Source organism: Notechis scutatus, chromosome 4 (assembly GCF_049901735.1).
Source record: "Notechis scutatus isolate UNSWTSFEM ecotype Mainland chromosome 4, rNotScu1.2, whole genome shotgun sequence".
Lineage (NCBI taxonomy): Eukaryota > Metazoa > Chordata > Lepidosauria > Squamata > Elapidae > Notechis > Notechis scutatus.
In genome coordinates, this window is record NC_142012.1 from 111,115,325 (window position 1) to 111,136,168 (window position 20,844).

A 20,844-nucleotide genomic window follows, 5' to 3' on the forward strand; every position below is an offset into this window, starting at 1 on the left:
CCTTCTTTCATTTGTGTCCTTGATCCCTGATCCCAGCAGCATTCACCGAAGGCGAAGAAAGCCACCATTTATTTTTATTTTTATTTTCTTTGTGGCCCGGTACAGAGTGCTCCACGGACCGGTACCGGTCCGTGGCCCAGTGGTTGGGGACCCCTGCTCTACACAACACTGTTTTTCAACCTCAACAACTTTAAGATGTATGGACAGGCATACTGGTTAGGAAATTCTGGGAACTGAAGTCCATACAACTTAAAGTTGCCAAGATTGAAAAACACTGATCTAGAAATCCTTTTGTTTACTAGCAAAATGATTTATTTTTCAGATCTCATTATTTATTAAGAGAATTGCCATATCCTTTTCTTGGTATGATTATTTTTTTTGCAAAGAATATTCAAAATAAATAAATAAAACTATACTTTGCCTTTAATATTCAAGCCGAAGGGCCTTCTGAAATGGTCATATTTGTTGCCAAAGAATGTTGGCAGTGCTGGTTTTACCGAATGTCAGAGATGCTGAAATGTCAATTTTTCACCACCCAGTTGTGAAACTTCTACTGGGCAATGAACTTTGAAGTTGGCAGCCACTGATTTCCTTACAAAATATTGTTCTGCTATGAAATAATAAGATCCTGGAATCTAAGGAGTTGGCACCACTCAATAGTTGGTCTACTCAGGAGTTTTTCCATTCCATTCTTGTTTTTTAAAAAAATAAAATAAGTATAATATTTATCTACTCATATGCTAATTGAAGACATCTTCAGTATTTTGGTGGCGGGACCATGATGGTGTCTACATTTGGGGTAGCAGTTACATTGTTCTCCTGTGTTATTGGTCTGTTCTAGCATTCGGGGATAAATAGTTCCAATGCTGAAGTGCTGAAACTGTACAATGTGACAGAGGAGGATGCTGGAGAATATATTTGTAAGGTCTCCAATTATATAGGGGAGGCCAACCAGTCTGCCTGGCTTATGGTTCAGTTGGATAAAGGTAAAAAATGTCTGTTAAAGAAAGCTGGATGTAGAAGCTGGAAAAAGTGGTGCTTTGGGATTCTGCAGGCAGCTTCTAGGATAACTTCTATGACCTTGGTGCATTTATAATCCTGTCTTGAAGATGCAACTGGTTTTACTCCAGTAGCCATGGAAAAATTCCCACAAACAGTATACATGTATTTTTAATTGTGTCTGCTTCTGAACCCTTTTGTATTTTTCTTTGAAGCGTTTGAATATTTTTGTCCATATATATTTTTCTCAGCTTGCTCTGAAGTATTCTAACCTTTCACTTTCCCTTAGTTTCATTCTTTCACTGTGCGTCTAGCACACCTCCTATATTTACAGGGACCGTATGTCCTTTATTTTAAAGGGACAGAACTTTGTTTCAGGAAGCTGTCCCTCAGATTTCTTTAATTTAATTATTTATTTTCTTGGTTTTGCTCTTGAATTTTTCTTTGTAAAGCAACATTATAAACACAAACCTTTTTTATCCTCACAAATCTCTTTCATATTTCCCATTTTTTTTCAGATTTGTCCTTTATCTTTTCCAAGAATATATGGTGACTATAACTATAGTATTGGTCACAATTAGTATTTGGGATAAACTTAAAGACTAAAGAGTAATCATGTGGGTAGCATACAACAGACTTTTTCTCCATGGTATCAGGTCAGATCTTAATTCCTGTAGATTCAGTTCTGTGTAAACTATTTTCCTGGAAATCTAGTGGTGACTATAATCTTTATTATCACACTTCAATACTTGAGCTGTATATTATCATGTGGCTCTTCTTAATAAAGTGACATACTTGGTAGCTATGTAAAAGCATCTTTTTCTGGTGGTCAATGGACATTAATCCTCCATTGTTAATTCCATTGTTCATGCCATATGTACAATATAACAGTAAAGCTACTGTGTTGACTGTTTTAGAACATTGTTTATTTTGAGATACTTTATTTTGCTCTTTAAATAATCCTATTGTTTACCTTGAAACATTGAACAATAGAGTAGATTTAGTATGAAAAATGGCATTGTATTTCACTGTACTTGGTGTCCGTATCAGTAAGATCATTTTAGTGACCACTGATTTGTACATGTTTACTATAATAATGGACATAGTGTAGGCACACCAAACAGTCTTAGATTGGCTTCTCATGATTATTTGAGACATTGTTGCTCTGTTCTGTTATCTACTAGCATAACATTTAATGATTTTGCCTGAGAAATTTTTTTAAAATAACTATTTGGCCTCTATCAAAAGTATAATGAACATACTTCCTTTTGATACTATTATCTCTTAATTTTCAACTCTTCTGTCTATGTTTCTGATATTCCTCTTTAATTTGAAGGAGAATCTTTTTTAAAAAAGTATTTTTCTTTTGTGCATTTTATGTTTCTGTGTCATTTTTAAAAGCTCAAAATGGTTTGTGGTCAAATTTTTCCATGTTTCTTTGATTGCATGCATACTTAGGTGGTGACTGTAGGTTTGGTGAAGGGTATCCATGATTTATTCCTCTCTAAGGTGTGCTGGGATCTGTTGGTAATTGCCTTTTGGTTGAGGATTTGTGGATGGGATCTCCCCACGGCAGTGAAATTTTGCTTCTTTGGAAGTGCCAAGTTCCCGTGGTCCCATTTCCCATCCACAACAATTTCCTAAAATGTCTAGCTTTTCTCTTGCCTCCATTTTTTTCCTAGGCTGCCGGTGTTAACACCACGGACAAAGAAATTGAGGTTCTCTATATACGGAATGTAACTTTTGAGGATGCTGGGGAATATACATGCTTGGCGGGTAATTCTATTGGGATATCCTTTCATTCTGCATGGTTGACCGTCCTGCCAGGTATATACTGCTATCTTCCCATGGTTTTCTTTCTTTTCCTGCTTCATGGTTGATTGCTACTAAATAACACGGCTTCTGTCTCAACAAGGGCTTTTCAAAAACAATTCCTTTCCAAAAACAATTAAAATAAAATAAAATTCAATGACTCCAAAATTATGGACTGGGGTGCTTTTGGAATTTATTTCAATAATGCTAACTATTTTACTCCACTTCCCATTAAAAAAAGGACGAATACTTTATGGACAATCATAAACGTTTCTAGTTTATGGTTCTTTGCGAAGTTTAGATTTTAAAAGCAAGTCAGAGGGGAAATTTGAAGGACCACTTTTGAAAAGCAGTTAATGCCAATGAATTGGGATATGTATCCATGAGAATTTGATGTACTGGAGAGCGAACACAGAAGCGGTGTTTTTATAACTTTATAATCGATTTGGTGTGCTGTTGAAATGCTGCATCCTCTAAGCAAATGGGCTACTACAGGTAGTCCTCAATTTAAGATCACAATAGAGGCCCAAAATTTATGTTGTTAAGTGAAAAAATTGTTAAGTGAATTTGTTCCATTGATTTTTCTTGCCATATTTGTTATGTGAATCATTGCAGTTGTTAAATTAGTAGCGTGATTGTTAAGGGAATCTTATTGCAATTGAATACCATTGGCTTTACTTGTTCAGAAGGTCGTAAAATGACTCCTGAACACTGAAACCATCATAAATATGAGTCAATTGTCAAGCATCTAAATGTAAATGACATAACTATTGGGGTGCTGCAGTGGTCATAAGTGTGAAAAATGGTCATAAGTCACTCTTTTCAGTGCCGTTGTAACTTTGAACAGTCACTAAATGAACTGTTTTAAGTCGAGGACTATCTGTAATTTGCTTGTTTGAAAAATGTGTCTTGTCTTGCTTGCAATGATGTTGCTTCTGTTTTGAACAGAAGTGCACAGTAATTTGCTTTTCTAGCTGAAAATGTCCATTAGAAAATAATGGACATTTAGATGAATAAAAACTGCTTGCTTTGTAACCCTTTAACCTATTTCCTTATTTTGTTATTATTACAGAACCATATATTAAATTGTTGAAACTTGTAGTTTATAATTTGCTGCTCTGTGTGTTTGTGTGCGTTTTTGTTTAAAGTTTTATATAAAGATATCTGCATGCATGCATTGCTAAAGCATATAGTTTACACTTGTACTGTACATAGCTGTAATTTTTTCTCAAGATTTCCAGGTTTTTTATCTCCTCTTAATGTAAGAAAAGCCCACATTGCTATATTTTTAACTTATTACCTTTTGAAGCTCCAAGCTGCATCCATTACTAAACAGGTGGTTATGATTTAAAGTGGCTGTTGCTTCTGTTTGCCAGATTACTTCCCTATTTGCAACTGCTCAAGCACAACTTGATCAATTTATATGAAGGAACATTAACATAAGATGATATGGAAGATTAGCTTCTAATATGCATTGCTTTTATACTGACCAGTTGTACTTGCAGTTACTACTGTTTTACCAAAAAAGAGATTAGGTACATATAACATAAACTGATGTATCCCAATAGTGTTTTTTTCACAGATGCAAATAAAAAGTGGGGGAAAAAATATCCAAAAATTTATAAACTCAAAAGTCACTGCATTCTCAGGAATTTATTTATTTTTAATCTTGCATAATTTATTTTAATCACATAGATATCAGCAAATCATTATTCTATCCAAAACAATTGGATATAAAATTGGTTATCCCTTGGAAGTGTAGCCAGTGATAGCTGGGAATATTGAAAGTTGCTATTAAACACATCACAAATATACCTGTTTGGAAAAGTTTGATCTGCAAAATAAACATTGGTAAATGGTAACTATAAACTAGAATTGTAATTGTCCAGTAATATGAGCACAATCTCCCCTTGATAAACTTACTTATATACTTGCCTACCTAGATATGTATATTTATGCTGAATCTATATATCTATGCACAATTCAAAGATTGTGAGCTAATTGGAGACAAGTGCTGAAATCATTTTTTGAAATTGTCAATCATTACAAATTTAAAAGCTTTATATTTGCTGCATTTGTTACTTGGGCAAATATATCCAACTATGTTCACGGTATACTCTTATCATTATTCAGATGGGACAATAGATCGTACTTGTAAAAATTATAGAAAACAGAAGCTTCGGGAATAAAAGATATGTTTTTTAAAAAATAATTATTAAAATAATAATTTGTTCAGCTGGTTCTGTTGGCCTTATATTAGATTTTATGAGTTGCTCTGCCAAAATGTTTGAATATAATACTGTATTTTAGGTGCTCTTAACATTCTCTTAAATGCCATTAAAGCGAATAACTTTATTGGATTTTCATGGCAATGCTTTAATAGCTATAGTTTTCAAAGGATCTAAAAATTGTATGCTCTGTTCCTTCTGACATTAAAAGCTATGATCCTATGTTTATCTCTTAGGGATTTATATCACCTTGTTAACTGGACTTACTCCCATGTGAGATGCATAGGAAGATAAAATTGATGAATGTTTGGTATTGAACACAATTTGGCAGTATTCCTGAATGAGAAAAACTTAATTCAAAATACTTGATATACAGTTCCTGCCAACTTTCAATAGAAGTACAGAAGTCCAAGCTAGTTGATGCCTAATCTTTGTTATGCTTTGTTCTCTCACAAGCCTTCCTTTTCCACTAGCTTTCAGTCCTTGTTTGGCTTTCATTGTGTGTTCAGGTGGCCCACAGAGTTAACTACAATGTTCCTTAAAATTATTTTACTGAACCTGTCATTTGCTGCAGGCCAAATACTGGGAGATGGGGATAAATGTTGATTCATCTGGAATGAATTATGTGCTTGCTTGCCTTTAATAGAGTAAGAAGAAAAGGTGATCACACACATAATTCCAATAATATGTAGTCTTAATTTCAAAGATAAATAGGCTGGCTAATAACCCCGACAGTGATCATATTCACAAGTTATCTTGAAACGGTCATTTAATAAAGAAAAATCAGCTTCAGTCACATTGTAAAATATTAGATGTCCTAAGCCCTGAAATGTTAAAATGTCCTCTCCTTTAAGTTGGGTCCACACTGTGGAAATATTAGGCATTTGGTGTCCTATAAACTTGGTGCAGTAGTACAGGTAGTTCTCGACTTACAACTGCAATTGAGCGCAAAATTTCTGTTGTTAAGTGAGACATTTGTTAAGTGTGTTTTGCCACATTTTATGACCTTTCTTGCCTCAGTTGTTAAGCAAATCACTTCGACTGTTAAGTTAGTAACCCGGTTGTTAAATGAATCTGACTTCCCCATTGATTTTGCTTCTCAGAAGGCCACAAAGATGATCACATGACCTTAGGACATAGCAATGGTCATTAAATATGAACCAGTTGCCAAGCATCTGAATGTTGATCATGTGACCATGGGGATGTTGCAAAGGTTGTAGTTCTGAAAAACGGTCATCAACCACTTTTTCCAGGGCTGTTGTAACATTGAACGGTCACTAAATGAATCATTGTAAGTCGAGGACAACCTGTACTTGAGGTCCATCTATGTAAATGCTCATTTTCTCTTCAGCTTGACCTTTTGCTGCCTCCTAATTTGTTATCCCACCTGTTCCCCCTTCACACTTGCACTGTAGCTTCAGTCACAAACAGACCCTATCCAACATACCCAGACTACGTGGAGATATCCATCTACTGCTCAGGAGTTTTCATCATTGTCTGTATGGTGGTGGTCGTCGTTGTGTGCCGCATGAGATCTACAACCAAGAAATCAGACTTCAGCAGTCAACCCGCAGTGCACAAACTGACAAAGCGCATTCCTTTGCGCAGACAGGTAACAGAAAGTAGATAAAGAGCTATGAAAACCTATTTCCCTTCCCTTAAGCCAGCAGATTGTTTGGCGTCAAAAGAATTCCAATTCTGGAAGTATTTATTGGCTAAAAATCCAGTAGTTCTATAAATTCAAAGTTTCTGGGGAAGTCACAGCAAAGTCTGATTCCAAACATTTAAATCATGTTTAAATCACAAAAATGTAGTCGTGATTTAGGATAATAGGTCATTTCTTTGCATAAGCTCTGAGACAGGGTTCATCCAGGATATAAACATAAAGGAAAGTTGTTTTGCTTAAAACTTTGAACCAAGGAATTTACATTGAGGAAGTGAATAATTTTCAGAAACCCATTTTGAGTCCATAAATTCAATTAAGAGAACTGATTTTCAGTGTTGTAAGTTATTTAATGTCAGGACAGAAATGAGTGATGTTGAGAAAGAGAGATTAAGTTTCTAGGGGAAAAAGAAATATTTACTGAACTACAGTAAATAGAAAAGATTTAGCTCAGGAGGAGAAGAAAATCAGCATAAATTTAGATTTTTTTATTTTTTATTTTGGATACAAATTCCAGAGGAACAGAACAAAGAGAGGGGGAAGAGTCTTCATCTGAACAGGAATAATTATGCTTTGCTAAAGCATCTCGATATAGTAGTATGTCCCACATGATGGAATGTGGTTTCTGCTTCCTGAAAATGTTTTTGTTCCTTATGTCTGAGTTATACTATAGAGAGATAAAGAGATTTGCAAATGTGAAATTGTGTCTTTGTGTGTGTGTGTTTTGTGTGTGTGTGTGTTTGTGCGCTGATAAAGAAGAATCTTTAAAAGAAATAGAAATTTATGATGTGTGTGTTGATATAGATTCTAATGCTATTTTATGCTGTTACTATAAATGGCATTTTTGAAGTGCCAGATCATGTCATGTTTGTGATATTAAATTACATTTCCCATACGATATTTAGGGATATCCATCATTTATGATTTTACATGTAGCATTAACTCATCAGTGGAAATCAGTTTATCAAAATCTTTATTAACTATTATGATTAAATCACTTCTCATTTACATGATCATCATCTTGCCATTGAAACTAATATGAAATAAAAAATTAACATAATATTTTAAATATTTTAATTGAATGTGTTATTTCTTTATATGCATGAATCCTACTTTTAAATGTTAAAGTTTCAATAGAAGGATTATGGCACCTTTTAAATAACCAGACCTTCTTGTATTCACCCATTGTTTCAACTGTTTTGAAGCTCATAGAATTTGGTATTCAGTGCATTTTGACTCACAAATTTGTCCTGGTACTCACCTGTTGTGGTTCGCCGTCAGCTGGTGCAGACGGCAGCAGAATAGGACAGTGGGGAAGAATGGGGACCAATCAGGGAGTCTGGAGAGGACTCGGATGAGGGTCCTGTGTCCAATCCAGAGATGGGGCCAGGACCATCTGGGAGTGGGCTACTGCTTCCGGAGCCTTCAGAGTTTGGCAGCAGCAAGATGGAGGACCCAGGGGACCCTGTTCCCAGTGCGCGTGTGCGCAGAGCTGCTAGAAGGCAAGAGCAGTTGAAGCAAAAGGGGCGACTCGGGAATGATTGCCCCTCACATAAGGTATAAAGCTCAGGCAAAGATGACGAAACCTTTGCAGGAAGCAAAGTAGTTTATTCGGTTCAGATTCATTCTTGAAGATCTTTGTTCTTTTATTGGCTTTTTTTCTAGTTCATTTGATACTTCTGTTCATTTGATACTTCTGTTATTGGCAGCGCTTCACAGAAAAGAAAGGTGGGTGCTTATCTTGGGGGACTGTTTGAGATTAATTCCAGCTGGGAATGAAAACAATTCCCAGCGTTGCAATAAAATAAGTCTTGTTTTTAAAATAAGTGTGTGCGTAATTACGGTTTAGGAAGCCTTGGTCAGAACATCATCATTTGTTTGGTACTCAATACAGAAGCCACAACTTGTCAGTGTTGGCTGCCTTGTGACTCATTACATTATTTCTTATGGAAATAATGTAATGGAACCAATAAATGATGAGTAATGAGGTACCACTTTATGAGGTACCACTACCTCCTGGAACCAATAAATGATGAGTAATGAGGTACCACTTTATCTTTACTCATATTTGTGTATATAAGCAAACACATGAAAAATTGAATGTCTTGCTTTCAGTTAAACAAAACTTTCCTTTTCAGCCTTCTTAAAGATAGTAATCTGAATCCTGGATACAAGGAAATCATTGGAATGGACTCAATGGACTCAAACAAAAACATCTAGATGACCTAACCTAGATAACGGAGAAAATATTATATTATAGTTAGGCCATGGTTCACCAGAAGCTTAATCCTTCTCAACACCAGTTATCCCAAACTATTGATTTGCTTTTTCATCTTTTTTACCTTTTCTTTTGCAACACAATGCTTTGCTTTTATCATATCTCACACATTTGTACATGGAAGACAACACAGCAGATCTAATAAACATTTAAAATTGTGTTGCAGCTTTACCAAAATAATTGGTGGCTAATTTCCCACGTCCTTGTTTTTTATTTATGCAAGAAAATATTTTTTAAAAATTTAAATGTTTTTCTGTAGTAGCCTGAACAACTGTTCTGTCATTTCACTGAGGGTAGCACTGGTCTTGTTTTGGTCAAATTAATGTGAGCATAACTTTTTGGCAAGTTTGGATTCATATTAAAATAATCTCCCCTTTGTTTTCTTATTTGATTATCCCTGTTGTTTAGTAACAGCATATTTTACATCAAGCTGTCTTCTATCATTTCTCACATGACCCTAGGCTAAATTTGTTTTAACTTTACTACCAGTTTCCATCACAATCTGCTTTTTCTCTCACCCTCCCCTCCATGATTCCACAATAATTAGAAATGATGAGCAATTATAAATATTTCAACATCTAAGACATCTAACTAAATAGCAGCCTTGGAAGAGCTATTTATTCCCCCTCCCTCCTTCTTCCCAAAAAAGAAAGAATGGTGGACAAAACCATCTCACAAAGCACAGCATTTGCCACTGGCAAGCAGGGATACATAACACATGCATGATGAGCTAATCAAATAAATGTGTGATTAACATACTTAAATATGTGTGGATAGGGGAACAATTAGTTATTGATTCTAAAGCACAAAGCATCAGGTGAGGTTTCCCTGATGTCTCTTGAGACTGTCCTGTCTTGCCCCAGGTCTTCTTTATTTATGTGTATATTTGTTTGTTTTTATTTGAATTCTATGGCCAGTCACCTCAACAGGTTGACTCTGGGCAGATATACCAATCATTTTTCTTCTAGGCAGATGGCACTATTCAAAATAAAGTACTGAACTCTTATCTTTTTCATATATCTTTGAATTTCTATGGAATCTCTGTGGGCCCCAGAGAGATTCTTGTCAAGCAGGATCAAACTAGAAACCACTGCTGTATTTAACAGCATGTTCTAGTTTCACTTAGTATCGTGTCAGCTGGAATAAGGAAACTGAGACACCAGAAGAGGTATTTGGGGGACATGGGTTCCTACAGGTTATCTTTGCTCTGTTCTTTTAATAATTACATATAATAAACATATATATATATATGTTTTCTTAAGTTTTCGCGGGAATTTATATGTATGGTATTCAGCTTTGTTCAGGTATTTTCCCATGTCATTATAGTTGTGCTTTTAAAGTTGTAGCAACATTTCAGCAGAATCTCATCTGCTATCATCAGGCTATATATATTTTCTCATAGATTTTCATGGGTAGAGGTATGCAGGTCTTGGCGTGTTTGGGTCTTTTCCCGTGTACGATTGAGAGTATCTTGGCAATGTTTTGATGAGGTCCCACTCACCATCTTCAGGCTGATGCTTTCAGCTTCGGTTTCAAACTATATTACATGTTTATAAAATAAATACTGTTAGTTAAACAGCTCGTAAATGAACACTAAATTTTGGGAATAAAAAAATCTGTTCATCTAACAGTCATATCAGATCAGAAATATAAAACATTCAGTGAAGCTTTATATTCCAGAATAATTCTCAAATTATATTGTAAAAAAAATGATTCCCCCCCCCCCCCATATTTTGAATGGCAGCTTTGCAGGGTCATAATCCAATAATGCTTAAGAAAACTCTTTTTTCTTTCTTTGGCTTTGGTTGAATGTTTCATATTGAATAATGGAGGCAGGGATGGTCTGAACTTTTCCCCCCACTTATTTTTGTGTGCATGAGAGTAAGAATGAATAAGTATGCATCTGCATATAATCACAAATATAAATAGATGATCCAACTGAAGTTACATCGTGATAGAGGCACTAGGCTATAAAGTGGGAAACCATGAATTCTAGTCCGCTTAGCTGGGTGACTTGGCCCAATCACTCTATCTCAGCTCAACCTATCCCACAGGGTTGTTGTTGTGGGCACAATAGGAGGAGAAAGGTGTGTTGGATATGTTTGCAGTCTTAAGTGATTTGTAAAAATAAAATAATCCTAAATAAATAAATACAAAATTAATTATTTACATCTGATAATATGGAAATGGATTAATTTATCCATGTCACATTCATAAAGTGTAACTCTCTTGTAAATTATTGACAAATCTCTTGTTCAAATTTAGTAAGTGTGAACAAATTTTTAAAATGGTATGAATGGATAGAAAAGTTAGTCTGCTGAACTTTTATTTTCTCTTTTAAAAAAGAAGAAGGAGTACCAGGAAGAGGGGAGGAGGAGGATAATCACAGCATCTTTTAAAAATACATTTTGGGACAATAAGGAAGAAGGATTGTTACAAATATAGTTAGTAAATAATATGAACATCCATTCAGAATTCAGTAAGGGAAGTCCGGATCTATGATTAATTTAATAGGAAGTTAATTAAAAGTAGTATTTTAACAGTAAGATTCCCACCAGGACATTACAATTGGGTGGAGTGCATCTACTCCTTTTCAGAAACCAACTAGTACTTGTGAGCTGGCTGTCCTCCTTTTTAGTGCCAGTTTGCAACAGTTGGGCCCAGATTACATCTCCTTTTTGCATCTTGTATTCAAATAACAGGTCTCTGCAGAATCAAGCTCTTCGATGAACTCCAATACACCATTGGTGAGAATTACTACCCGTCTTTCTTCCAATGCTGATGCTCCCATGTTGGCTGGAGTTTCTGAATATGAACTACCAGAAGATCCAAAATGGGAGTTCCCAAGAGATAAGTAAGTCATTATGAAAGAAAATGATCTTTCACTCTTTCAGTTCTAGCATCCTTCATTCAGAATAATTTTATTTCCTAATGCTATAGTACAGCAGGCCAATAAACTGGTCACAGTATACAGCAGTGGTAGTCAACCTGGTCCCTACCGCCCACTAGTGGGCGTTCCAGCTTTCATGGTGGGCGGTAGGGGTTTTGTCTCCTACTTTATAAATCACCATTACTGTGGAATCAGTGGGCGTTAGAGAAAATTTTGCTACTAACAGAGATACAAAAGTGGGCGGTAGGTATAAAAAGGTTGACAACCCCTGGTATAGAGGGTGTCAGCTTTGGAAGCCATATTTTACTTAGAATCTTCCACACTGCCACATTTTAGTGCCTGGGAATTTGGGAGGAGGGGTTTTAGAAAGAGATGGAAGTTTAGATATAACATTCTTCAGAGTCAAGGACAAGCCTGCACCTGGGAAAGGAGTGGTTGGAGGGATGTCTCCAGTTGGGACAGATGATGATTGGACCATATGATGGACTGATGGGTGCAGGGGATGGATCTTTGAATTTCTATTGGGAAGGAAAAACCCAGGACTCTCAGATTCAGGTTTTCCCAGATGTACCAATATGACTACTCCAATAAAATGGAACTTTTGAGAAAATGCCTGTCGGAGTTTATTGGTTTGGAGTTTGTTAATTGGAACACTGACACAGGGATTTCCCCCCTTTTTCTGTTGTATATTATAAATGAAGAAACTGCAGTCCTGACCTCAAACCAAACCCTGGTTGGCCCTCATTCTTAACCAAAGTTAAACCTTTTGGATTTACGTAATCCAGTTTTTATAATCCACCTTATTTTTTAAAAAACTTCAAACTTGTTTTTAAAATTTATCCCTGAATAGTTTGCTTTTTTGTATTTCATGTATATTTATGGAAACACTCGTAATTAGGTGAATGAAAGCTAGTGCCATACATTTCACTTGCCACCTGCAAGATTCTAGTCAATAGTGGGGGTTGTATGCATAACTCTGTCAGCCTTTCCCTGAGGGGAAACATTAATGCGGAAAATCTTAAAGCATTAAACACTTAAAACAGCATTCAGCATAAATACGGGTGGACCAGATTTGTAATGAAAGAAGCTCTTTAAACTGAGGTTTATTAGATAGGGGGGCTGTAGGCGCACAAAGACAACATTGTTTAAACTCATATAAGAAGTACAAGAACACATAAATTAGTCATTTTCCAATGCAAATGTTTGCTTTCTGCCAAGATCTTAAATTCAATTTTAGTTTCAGAACAAGCACAGCATGATCTCAGCTAAGCATACAACCCTTTAGTCTTTGTCTATTGTCGAAGTAGCAAACATTTCCTAACAGATATATTAAAGTGTTCATTAATATTAACATGATTAAATTAAAAGCTTTTTCAGTTAAAACTTTCTTTTTAAAGAACGTTTACCTTAACTGTGGTTTTATGCCATGGACATTTAATTTTATATGAAAGGAAACATTGTGCATTCACACTGATTGGAAAACATACCAACAGTTGGTATTATTGTCTGTTCCATAAGAATATATAAAAAAATATTTCAAGCTTTGAATAGTCATTTGATCTATTGACATTCCATAACCCATAGTTATATTCCTGAGTTTGGGACAAAACGTTCTGTGCTTTAAGGTACGGAATCACAGTGACATTTTTCAGCATTCAAGCAAGCTATAAAATCCTGTTTTGGTACTTCCAAGTGTATGAGAAAGTGTTGCCAATAAGTATTAATTACACACAGAATCAGTACTTCAAAAGCTGAATGGAGGAACGTGCCCAAACGTCTGGATGTATTTTAATACCCTTGTTAGTTCTTTGTAAAAAATGTCCAAGTCAAAATGATTTGCTGAAAGGTTCTTTTATGTTTCACTCTTGTATTTCACCGATTTCAACTGTTCATCAGATGCTTTATGCTAATCCTTGATTTACATCCCAGGTTGACGCTAGGGAAGCCTCTTGGGGAAGGATGCTTTGGTCAAGTTGTCATGGCAGAAGCAATGGGCATCGACAAAGACCGGCCAAAAGAAGCAGTTACTGTTGCAGTGAAAATGTTGAAAGGTAAAGAATCAAGTGACAAGTTCTGCAAATCATGTTTCTTTCATCGTCTCTGAAGCCCAAAATTCATTTAATTCACTGTAGACTTCAGCAGTTTTCCTAATAAATCAGTGTATTTGGCAACATATTTAATTTTAGTAGTGGCTATTTACAAAGAGAGCCTATTGGTGTAGTAATCAAGACACCTGGCTGGAAAGCAGGAAACAGTGAGTTCTACTCTCTTTCAGCCTTAAGAAGAAAGCAATGGCAAACCGCTTCTGGAAAATGCTGCCAAGAAAATCTTAAAAGACTAATTCAAAGGCACACACACACACACACACACACACACACACACACACACACAAATCACAAACAAAACAAAAACATTCATGGCTAATTAATCCCATTGCTGTATGCTGTCATTGGTTTATTGAACATTAAGTTTATTAATCCATAGCAAAATGCATTTTTGACATTATCCAACACTTTTTGAAACAAACAAACAAAAAGAACAAAAGTTTATAAAGAAAGCACATAAAAGTGTGGTGATGAGAGATCCTCAGATTTCGTCTTAATATATGTGAAGCTTTACTGATGAATGACACTCCTCTACAAACATGGATGATAGGCCCATACTTTCTCAGATACAAGTTTTCTAAAACAGTGTGTGTGTGTGTGTGTGTGTGTGTGTGTGTGTGATATGCTTATACAAAGCTTTAAACACTGAAGATAATAAAATGGATTTATTGCTAATGATATCTGGTATGTTTCTTGTATAACACCAAGATTACAATCCCATCCACAGTTTCTCTGATCTCAGTTGAGTTTACTTCTAATTAGATATATAAAATAAGATATACAGTAAAGGAGATCCTTTCAAAGCCAAGGCAACTTTACAATAAGTTACTATGGTTTAATAGAATCCATTCTTATGGCTCATAGAAATGCATTTAAATCTTACTCTGTTATTATGCATTTATGACTATACAGATACACAATCAGCTATTTGTAATCTAAATGTATGTCTGGTTACTCTTATAATATGAAAGAAGATTGCTTGGATTTCCCTCCTGGATCTTTGGAGCAAAAACAAATCAAAGGAGAAAGAATACCTACTAGAACATAGTTTAATTTCCTTGGAAAGAAAACAAGCTACTTTTAGCTCATCTAAGAGGTTGGCCAGTATAAATCACTGCAGAACTGCCATTTTATTAGCTGGATGATCCGTTCAATATATCAGTTAATGGAAAAGTGAGTTGAGTTCATGCATTGTTTAAAACTGCATGGCACTTGTTCTGTCTTGCATAGATGACGCCACAGAGAAAGATTTGTCTGACCTGGTGTCTGAGATGGAGATGATGAAGATGATTGGGAAACACAAAAATATCATCAATCTTCTGGGGGCATGCACTCAGGATGGTGAGTGTCATTTGGATCTTGCAATCTAAAAGTGCTGAAACAATATCATTTGATTGTGCAACATGCAACTTTTTTTATTTTCATTCCGCATAGGCTAAATGAAAATGTCAGTCCAAAGGCCAGTAGAGAGACTCCAATGAATAGCATACTTATACTTTACTTGAAAAGTAAAACAAAACTCAGAAATAGTGTGCTTGGACATAGATGTCGCTTTTCACATCATTAATTCTGCTGCATAACTGTATTACAGTATTAGGGATATTATTACATCTCTCCACCCTTCTTTTGCTGCCTTTGCAATTTAATTCCCTCCAATTCAGAAGTTGGAAAGATTATTAACTGCTCTCACTCCATTGATGGATTTTCCTATTCTAGTTTTCTAGAGTCTGTGGGAAAGTTGCAGGAGAGCAAGCACAGTACTTATGTGGTATTCTGAACTGTACAACTAGTATGGATAGTTTGCATAAAGACTCTGTTTTAAGAGAGAGAGGGGGGAAGAGGAAGAGAGATACACAGGGGAATAATTTTGCTTTGCTTTGCTTTTCGATTCATTTTCCAATATCTTAACCTCTACTTTCCATGAGAAGAAAATGCAAGGATTACATTTCCCCCCAATTTTTCAATAACACTTGAATCCTAATGATAAATGTATATCTTTCACTATGTATATCATGATCTAGATCAGGGGTGTCAAACTGGTGGCCTGCAGGCTGGATGTGTCACGGGCAGGCCATACCCACCCCAGTTCTGCGAAGGGGGGAAATGTCACAATACGTCACGTGATGGCAACGTGACACCGTGAGTTTGAACCCCGTGATCTAGATGATATAATAGTGAAGCACAAAAAAATATTTTTTTAATAGAACTGGTTTGCCTTTTTTGTGTATGTTGGGGTGGTTGTATTATAAATATTTTGAATTGATATTCTGAGTATGAATCACAACAATATCTCCTCATGCTGTACATTTGCTTATTCTAAAGGACCTCTATATGTGCTTGTCGAATATGCTTCCAAAGGGAATTTGCGAGAATATTTGCGAGCCCGGCGTCCACCAGGAATGGAATATTCATTTGATATTAACAGGGTTCCTGAAGAACAGATGACATTCAAAGACTTAGTCTCGTGTACATACCAGTTGGCAAGAGGAATGGAATATTTAGCATCACAAAAGGTAAGCCAGTGCTGTTTTTTTTTAAAAAAAGTTTTTCCGTTGCAGTTTGGTACTGTCACGTAAGGATGTTATTTTCCAGCCTGAAAGAGCACTCTTTTACATTTAAAGAACAAGATCAGCATATGATACAAAAGAGTCCCAGCCCTTTCTTATACAAAACTTATATGTAACAAAAGAACTGATTATATTTATGCGGTTGCGATAGGTCTGTGAGAACATAATCACAGTATATAATCACAATAAATCTCCAAAATGAGAATGAAAGACTGATCATGCTGGTACTTCATACATTAAGATGTCTGTGTATTTGTTCATTCTATTACTTTTGGACATTTAGCAATCCAATACTATTTTAAAAACATGCCCATATCCATACCCCTCGCCTCAAATATGTCAGAAGTGGTTTGCCATTGCCTGCTTCCTTGGGCTGAGACAGAGTCATTGGCCCAAAGATAGCTTTCACACAGTCTCCTGGTTTCTAGCATGCTCTCCAGGAGTGGGATCCAACCAGTGTAACTACCAGTTCGGTGATTTTATGTTTCAATTTATTTTTAGAACTTGCTAGAAGCTTATAACTATTGTAATAAATATTATATAAAGATTAATTTCCATTTTGAGGCATTAGATTATCCACGTTTGAAAATTAAAGACTATACTATAAATGAATTAAGATATGACTATGAATTTGAAAATATCCGGAAATGTAAGAAATATAGTGATAATAAAGCTGTTTGCTTCTAAATTCTGGAGACATGCTTAGAAAGGGGTTGTGTCCCATTATTATAAGTAACAATAATTGAAACAGCAGGGCTAACATTTATCTTCTGCTGTCCAAGCACTTTGTTTAATTGTTTCAGTAATTCTTATCTTTATGCAATTGATTGATGTATGTATGGATTGATTATATACCATCAAGTTGCTTTTGGATTCTTAGTGACCACATAAATAGATTTTCTCCAAGATGACCTGTTCCTAATCTGTCCTTTCAAGTCTCCCAACCATAACTGTGTCCATCCATCTTGTTGCTGGTCATCCTTTCCTTCCTTTCCTCCCACCTTTTCCAGCATTGGAGCTTTTCCCCGAGAGCATATTGTGTCTGAATTAGGATAATTTGAGCTTAGTCCCTTGTACCTTGAGTGAGAATTCTGGGTTCTTTGTTTGATGATCCTTCAGCTTGTTTTAGCTGCCCACGATATTCTCAACATTTTTATAGGTGTTAATCTATGTCAGGGGTGTCAAACTCAAGGCCCATGGGCCAGATCAGGTCCACAGGTTGCTTAGATCTGGCCCGCAGGGTTGCCCTGGAAACAGCGAAGGACCAGCCCCTGGTATCTCTGCCAATGAAAACAGTGCTTGGAAGGGCCACACACAGCTCTTGCTAGCTCCATTTTCACTGGCAAAGGGTTACAGGAGGCCGTTGCAGCCTAAAATGGAGCTTGTGAAGCCCGTTTTCACTGGCAGAGTGCTTGGGCCACCATAGGCGCCCCTGACACAAGTGATGTCGAGCTGGCCATGCCCACTCTGGCCATGCCCACCCCGGCCCCATGAGGTCAGACATAACCCTGATGTGGCCCTCAATGAAATCGAGTTTGACACCCCTGGCTTAGAAGTAGTTTCTTCTCTTACAGTACAGATTTCTTGAATTTCTTAGTATAGCATGTATCAATCCAGCAAAATTTTCTTCCCCCAGGAAGAGTTTGGTCGCTTTTTTTTTAATGCTCACATTACAACAACAGAAACTAATTATGTTATATCTCCATGTACAATAGTACTGCGTTTCAGTGGCAGAAGATAAAATCAACAGGTTTTAAGTAGCCAAAGAATTTAGACTGACTTTTAAGAAAACTGCTTTCAGAACATTTGACGTATATGATTGGAATACTTTTAAGGATATAAATATTTTACTGGGAAGCTTTGAAATGATTAAAATACCTCCTGGAAGATATTGTTTAAGTATAAAAGAAACTTTGCCTCAATCTGAGAGTTAGATCGGATAAGTTTATAAACCTCTTTTTTAAACTGCTTATTTTAGTGACAGTATAATTTTGCAATTGAATTTCAACTCACAACAGCTTTATTGGCATAAGAGTGTGTTTCAGTTTCAAACAATTACTGGGAGTAGATATTGGACCATTACATTATTCCTTACACCTGGCCACATGGCCATACATTTTTGCTTCTTGGTTCTGAATTCAGCTCTTGCCATTATATTCTAAAGATGCTTTATTAGGATTCATTTGTTCTATGCTCAACAATAAGCCCTGGAGATGAATAGAACAAATGAATAGTTTATCGTGGTTTGGAAACCTGAAAATGCAAAGCATAATGTATAAAAATAGTAGGTCAGCTTAATTTTAAAAGGCCAAGAACTGCAAGCTACGTAACACAGAGAAATCTGGATTCATGGCAAAATTAAGACTGAATTCATTTTTTATATCCTGTTAATACTGATTTTTTTTTTTAAAAAAAAAATCAGGCTCCCTATATTTTAAATGGTTAACATTTGATTCTTTGCTTATTCTGTATTTTAAAAACTCTTAATTTCCGTTCCAGTTACATAAGATATATTGTAGCTCTACATGTAGTAGAGAAAAATAAATTAAGTCAAGAGTGGCTTTTCTTCACCCAAATAGCTAGGCTAGTTTCAAATATTATAAACTTCATTTTGTATTTATTTAAATTGAACATTTTGACATACATTAAAAAGAATCACAGCATACATAATTGTGTAGTTCTGTTAACCTGCAAACTAACAGACGAGCAGAGTAGTAATCTGTAGGTTCCATTTGCTTTGCAATCAAGTGTCAAAGATCTGGAAGACGTTTGGAACAAGATTGTCAAAATCTTAAATTAATTTTTGTAAATATAAAATTTAGATAATCACAAGTAAAAAAAAGGTTGAATAAAAATAGATAAATGTAAACCTAGTTTCTAAATGATTTCTTGAATGTAGAACCCAGGAATAAACATCAGTATATCTTCTATTTCCCCATATTTAATTTTATTTTTCTAGCAATCTCTTAAAACAGAGTTTCCTAAAGATCTTTCTCTTTTCCCAGTGTATTACTGATGTTTATTTGTTTGCTCCATCAAGACAATCCTTATTGTTTGTGGATGGGTTGGGCAAAAAGCAAATATAAGTATATATAAATTAATGTGTCCTCAATCTTTTGAATCATGTGGAATATCTTGTATTTTAATTACCTGAAATGGTTTTTTTACATTGGTGTAAATGTCTCATGTAAGTATCTGTTTCAAACAATGACATTTAAAAAAAACAACTGAGAATCATGTTACAGATGGGTTTCTCATTTCTTCGTATCTCATTTTATTGTATTCTTTTGCAGTGCATCCATCGAGATTTAGCAGCGAGGAATGTTTTGGTTACTGAAAATAATGTCATGAAGATAGCTGACTTTGGGTTAGCTAGAGACATCAACAATATAGATTATTATAAAAAGACTACTAATGTAAGTGAATGGCAGTCTTATCACTTGATCCACTATCTTTTTCCAGTGCATTTAAGTAAGGCAAATGCATTCTTAATGGGCTTTTTGTACAGCAGCCTAACTTTTAATCAAAGAATGAAAATAATAGGCAAGTGTGTAAAGATTCCTAACTCCTTTTTACTAGGAAGGGAAGGTTATCTGCTTACATAGCCTGAAAGAGTACATGTTACACGATGCTTTATAAGGGATAAATTTTAGTCGCTCTTTTTTTATAGTATCTGTTAAAACTGTAGAACATTATTTCACTCTCAGTTTGTGGGTCTGTTTGAGATAGAGAGAATTGTGGACTTATACACACATACTTTGTGGAGGTCATTCAGTGGATGATTTTGTGGGACACATTCTTTATGTAACATTTGATTTTAGTACTGTAAATATTTCTGATTAGCCATGTTTCAGTTGGGCTTCCTGGAATCTTGGTATTGTTCTAGTCATTCTCCTGGTTAAAGTATACAACGTCTTCATTTATATCGAATTCATACAGACAGTTTTCATACTGTCAACCTCTTTAGCTTTATGAATACGATAAGCTGTCCTTATCACAGACAGCTGCTTATATGAGCCTTTTTTAAAGATATATTTGATTAAAGCTACATTCCTAAAGCCATCGAGGTTGACGGTATGAAAACTGTCTGTATGAATAATATTAGAAAATTACTGTATTTTTCTAGAGAAATCTCTGAATGAATACTCCGAATCATTTACATTTTCCCTGTGGGTGGTTATCCATCTATGGACTGTCTTCAGCTCTAGGACTGCTGTGAATGAGTGACATTGGCTAGATCTGGAGTCATTTGGGTTTTTTATAATTTCAATAATTAAATAAGAGAAGATTCTGTCAGTGAAA

General features: G+C 35.5%; 1 protein-coding gene across 31 annotated transcripts in view; it reads left to right on the forward strand.

Annotated features, from left to right (window-relative positions):
• Window positions 1-20,844, forward strand: part of FGFR2 (fibroblast growth factor receptor 2) — a 157,569-nt gene that overhangs the window by 126,988 nt on the left and 9,737 nt on the right. For 10 of the 31 annotated variants that reach the window (XM_087964414.1, XM_026669517.2, XM_087964413.1 and 7 more), the window contains 7 exons: window positions 842-986; window positions 6,455-6,657; window positions 11,683-11,834; window positions 13,800-13,921; window positions 15,206-15,316; window positions 16,298-16,488; window positions 19,836-19,958. In XM_087964414.1, coding sequence (XP_087820540.1) covers window positions 842-986; window positions 6,455-6,657; window positions 11,683-11,834; window positions 13,800-13,921; window positions 15,206-15,316; window positions 16,298-16,488; window positions 19,836-19,958 — 1,047 coding nt within the window. Of the gene's footprint in view, window positions 1-841; window positions 987-2,681; window positions 2,827-6,454; window positions 6,658-11,682; window positions 11,835-13,799; window positions 13,922-15,205; window positions 15,317-16,297; window positions 16,489-19,835; window positions 19,959-20,844 lie in introns of all 31 variants that reach the window. The other 21 variants (XM_087964427.1, XM_087964425.1, XM_087964419.1 and 18 more) reach the window with 4 other exon arrangements.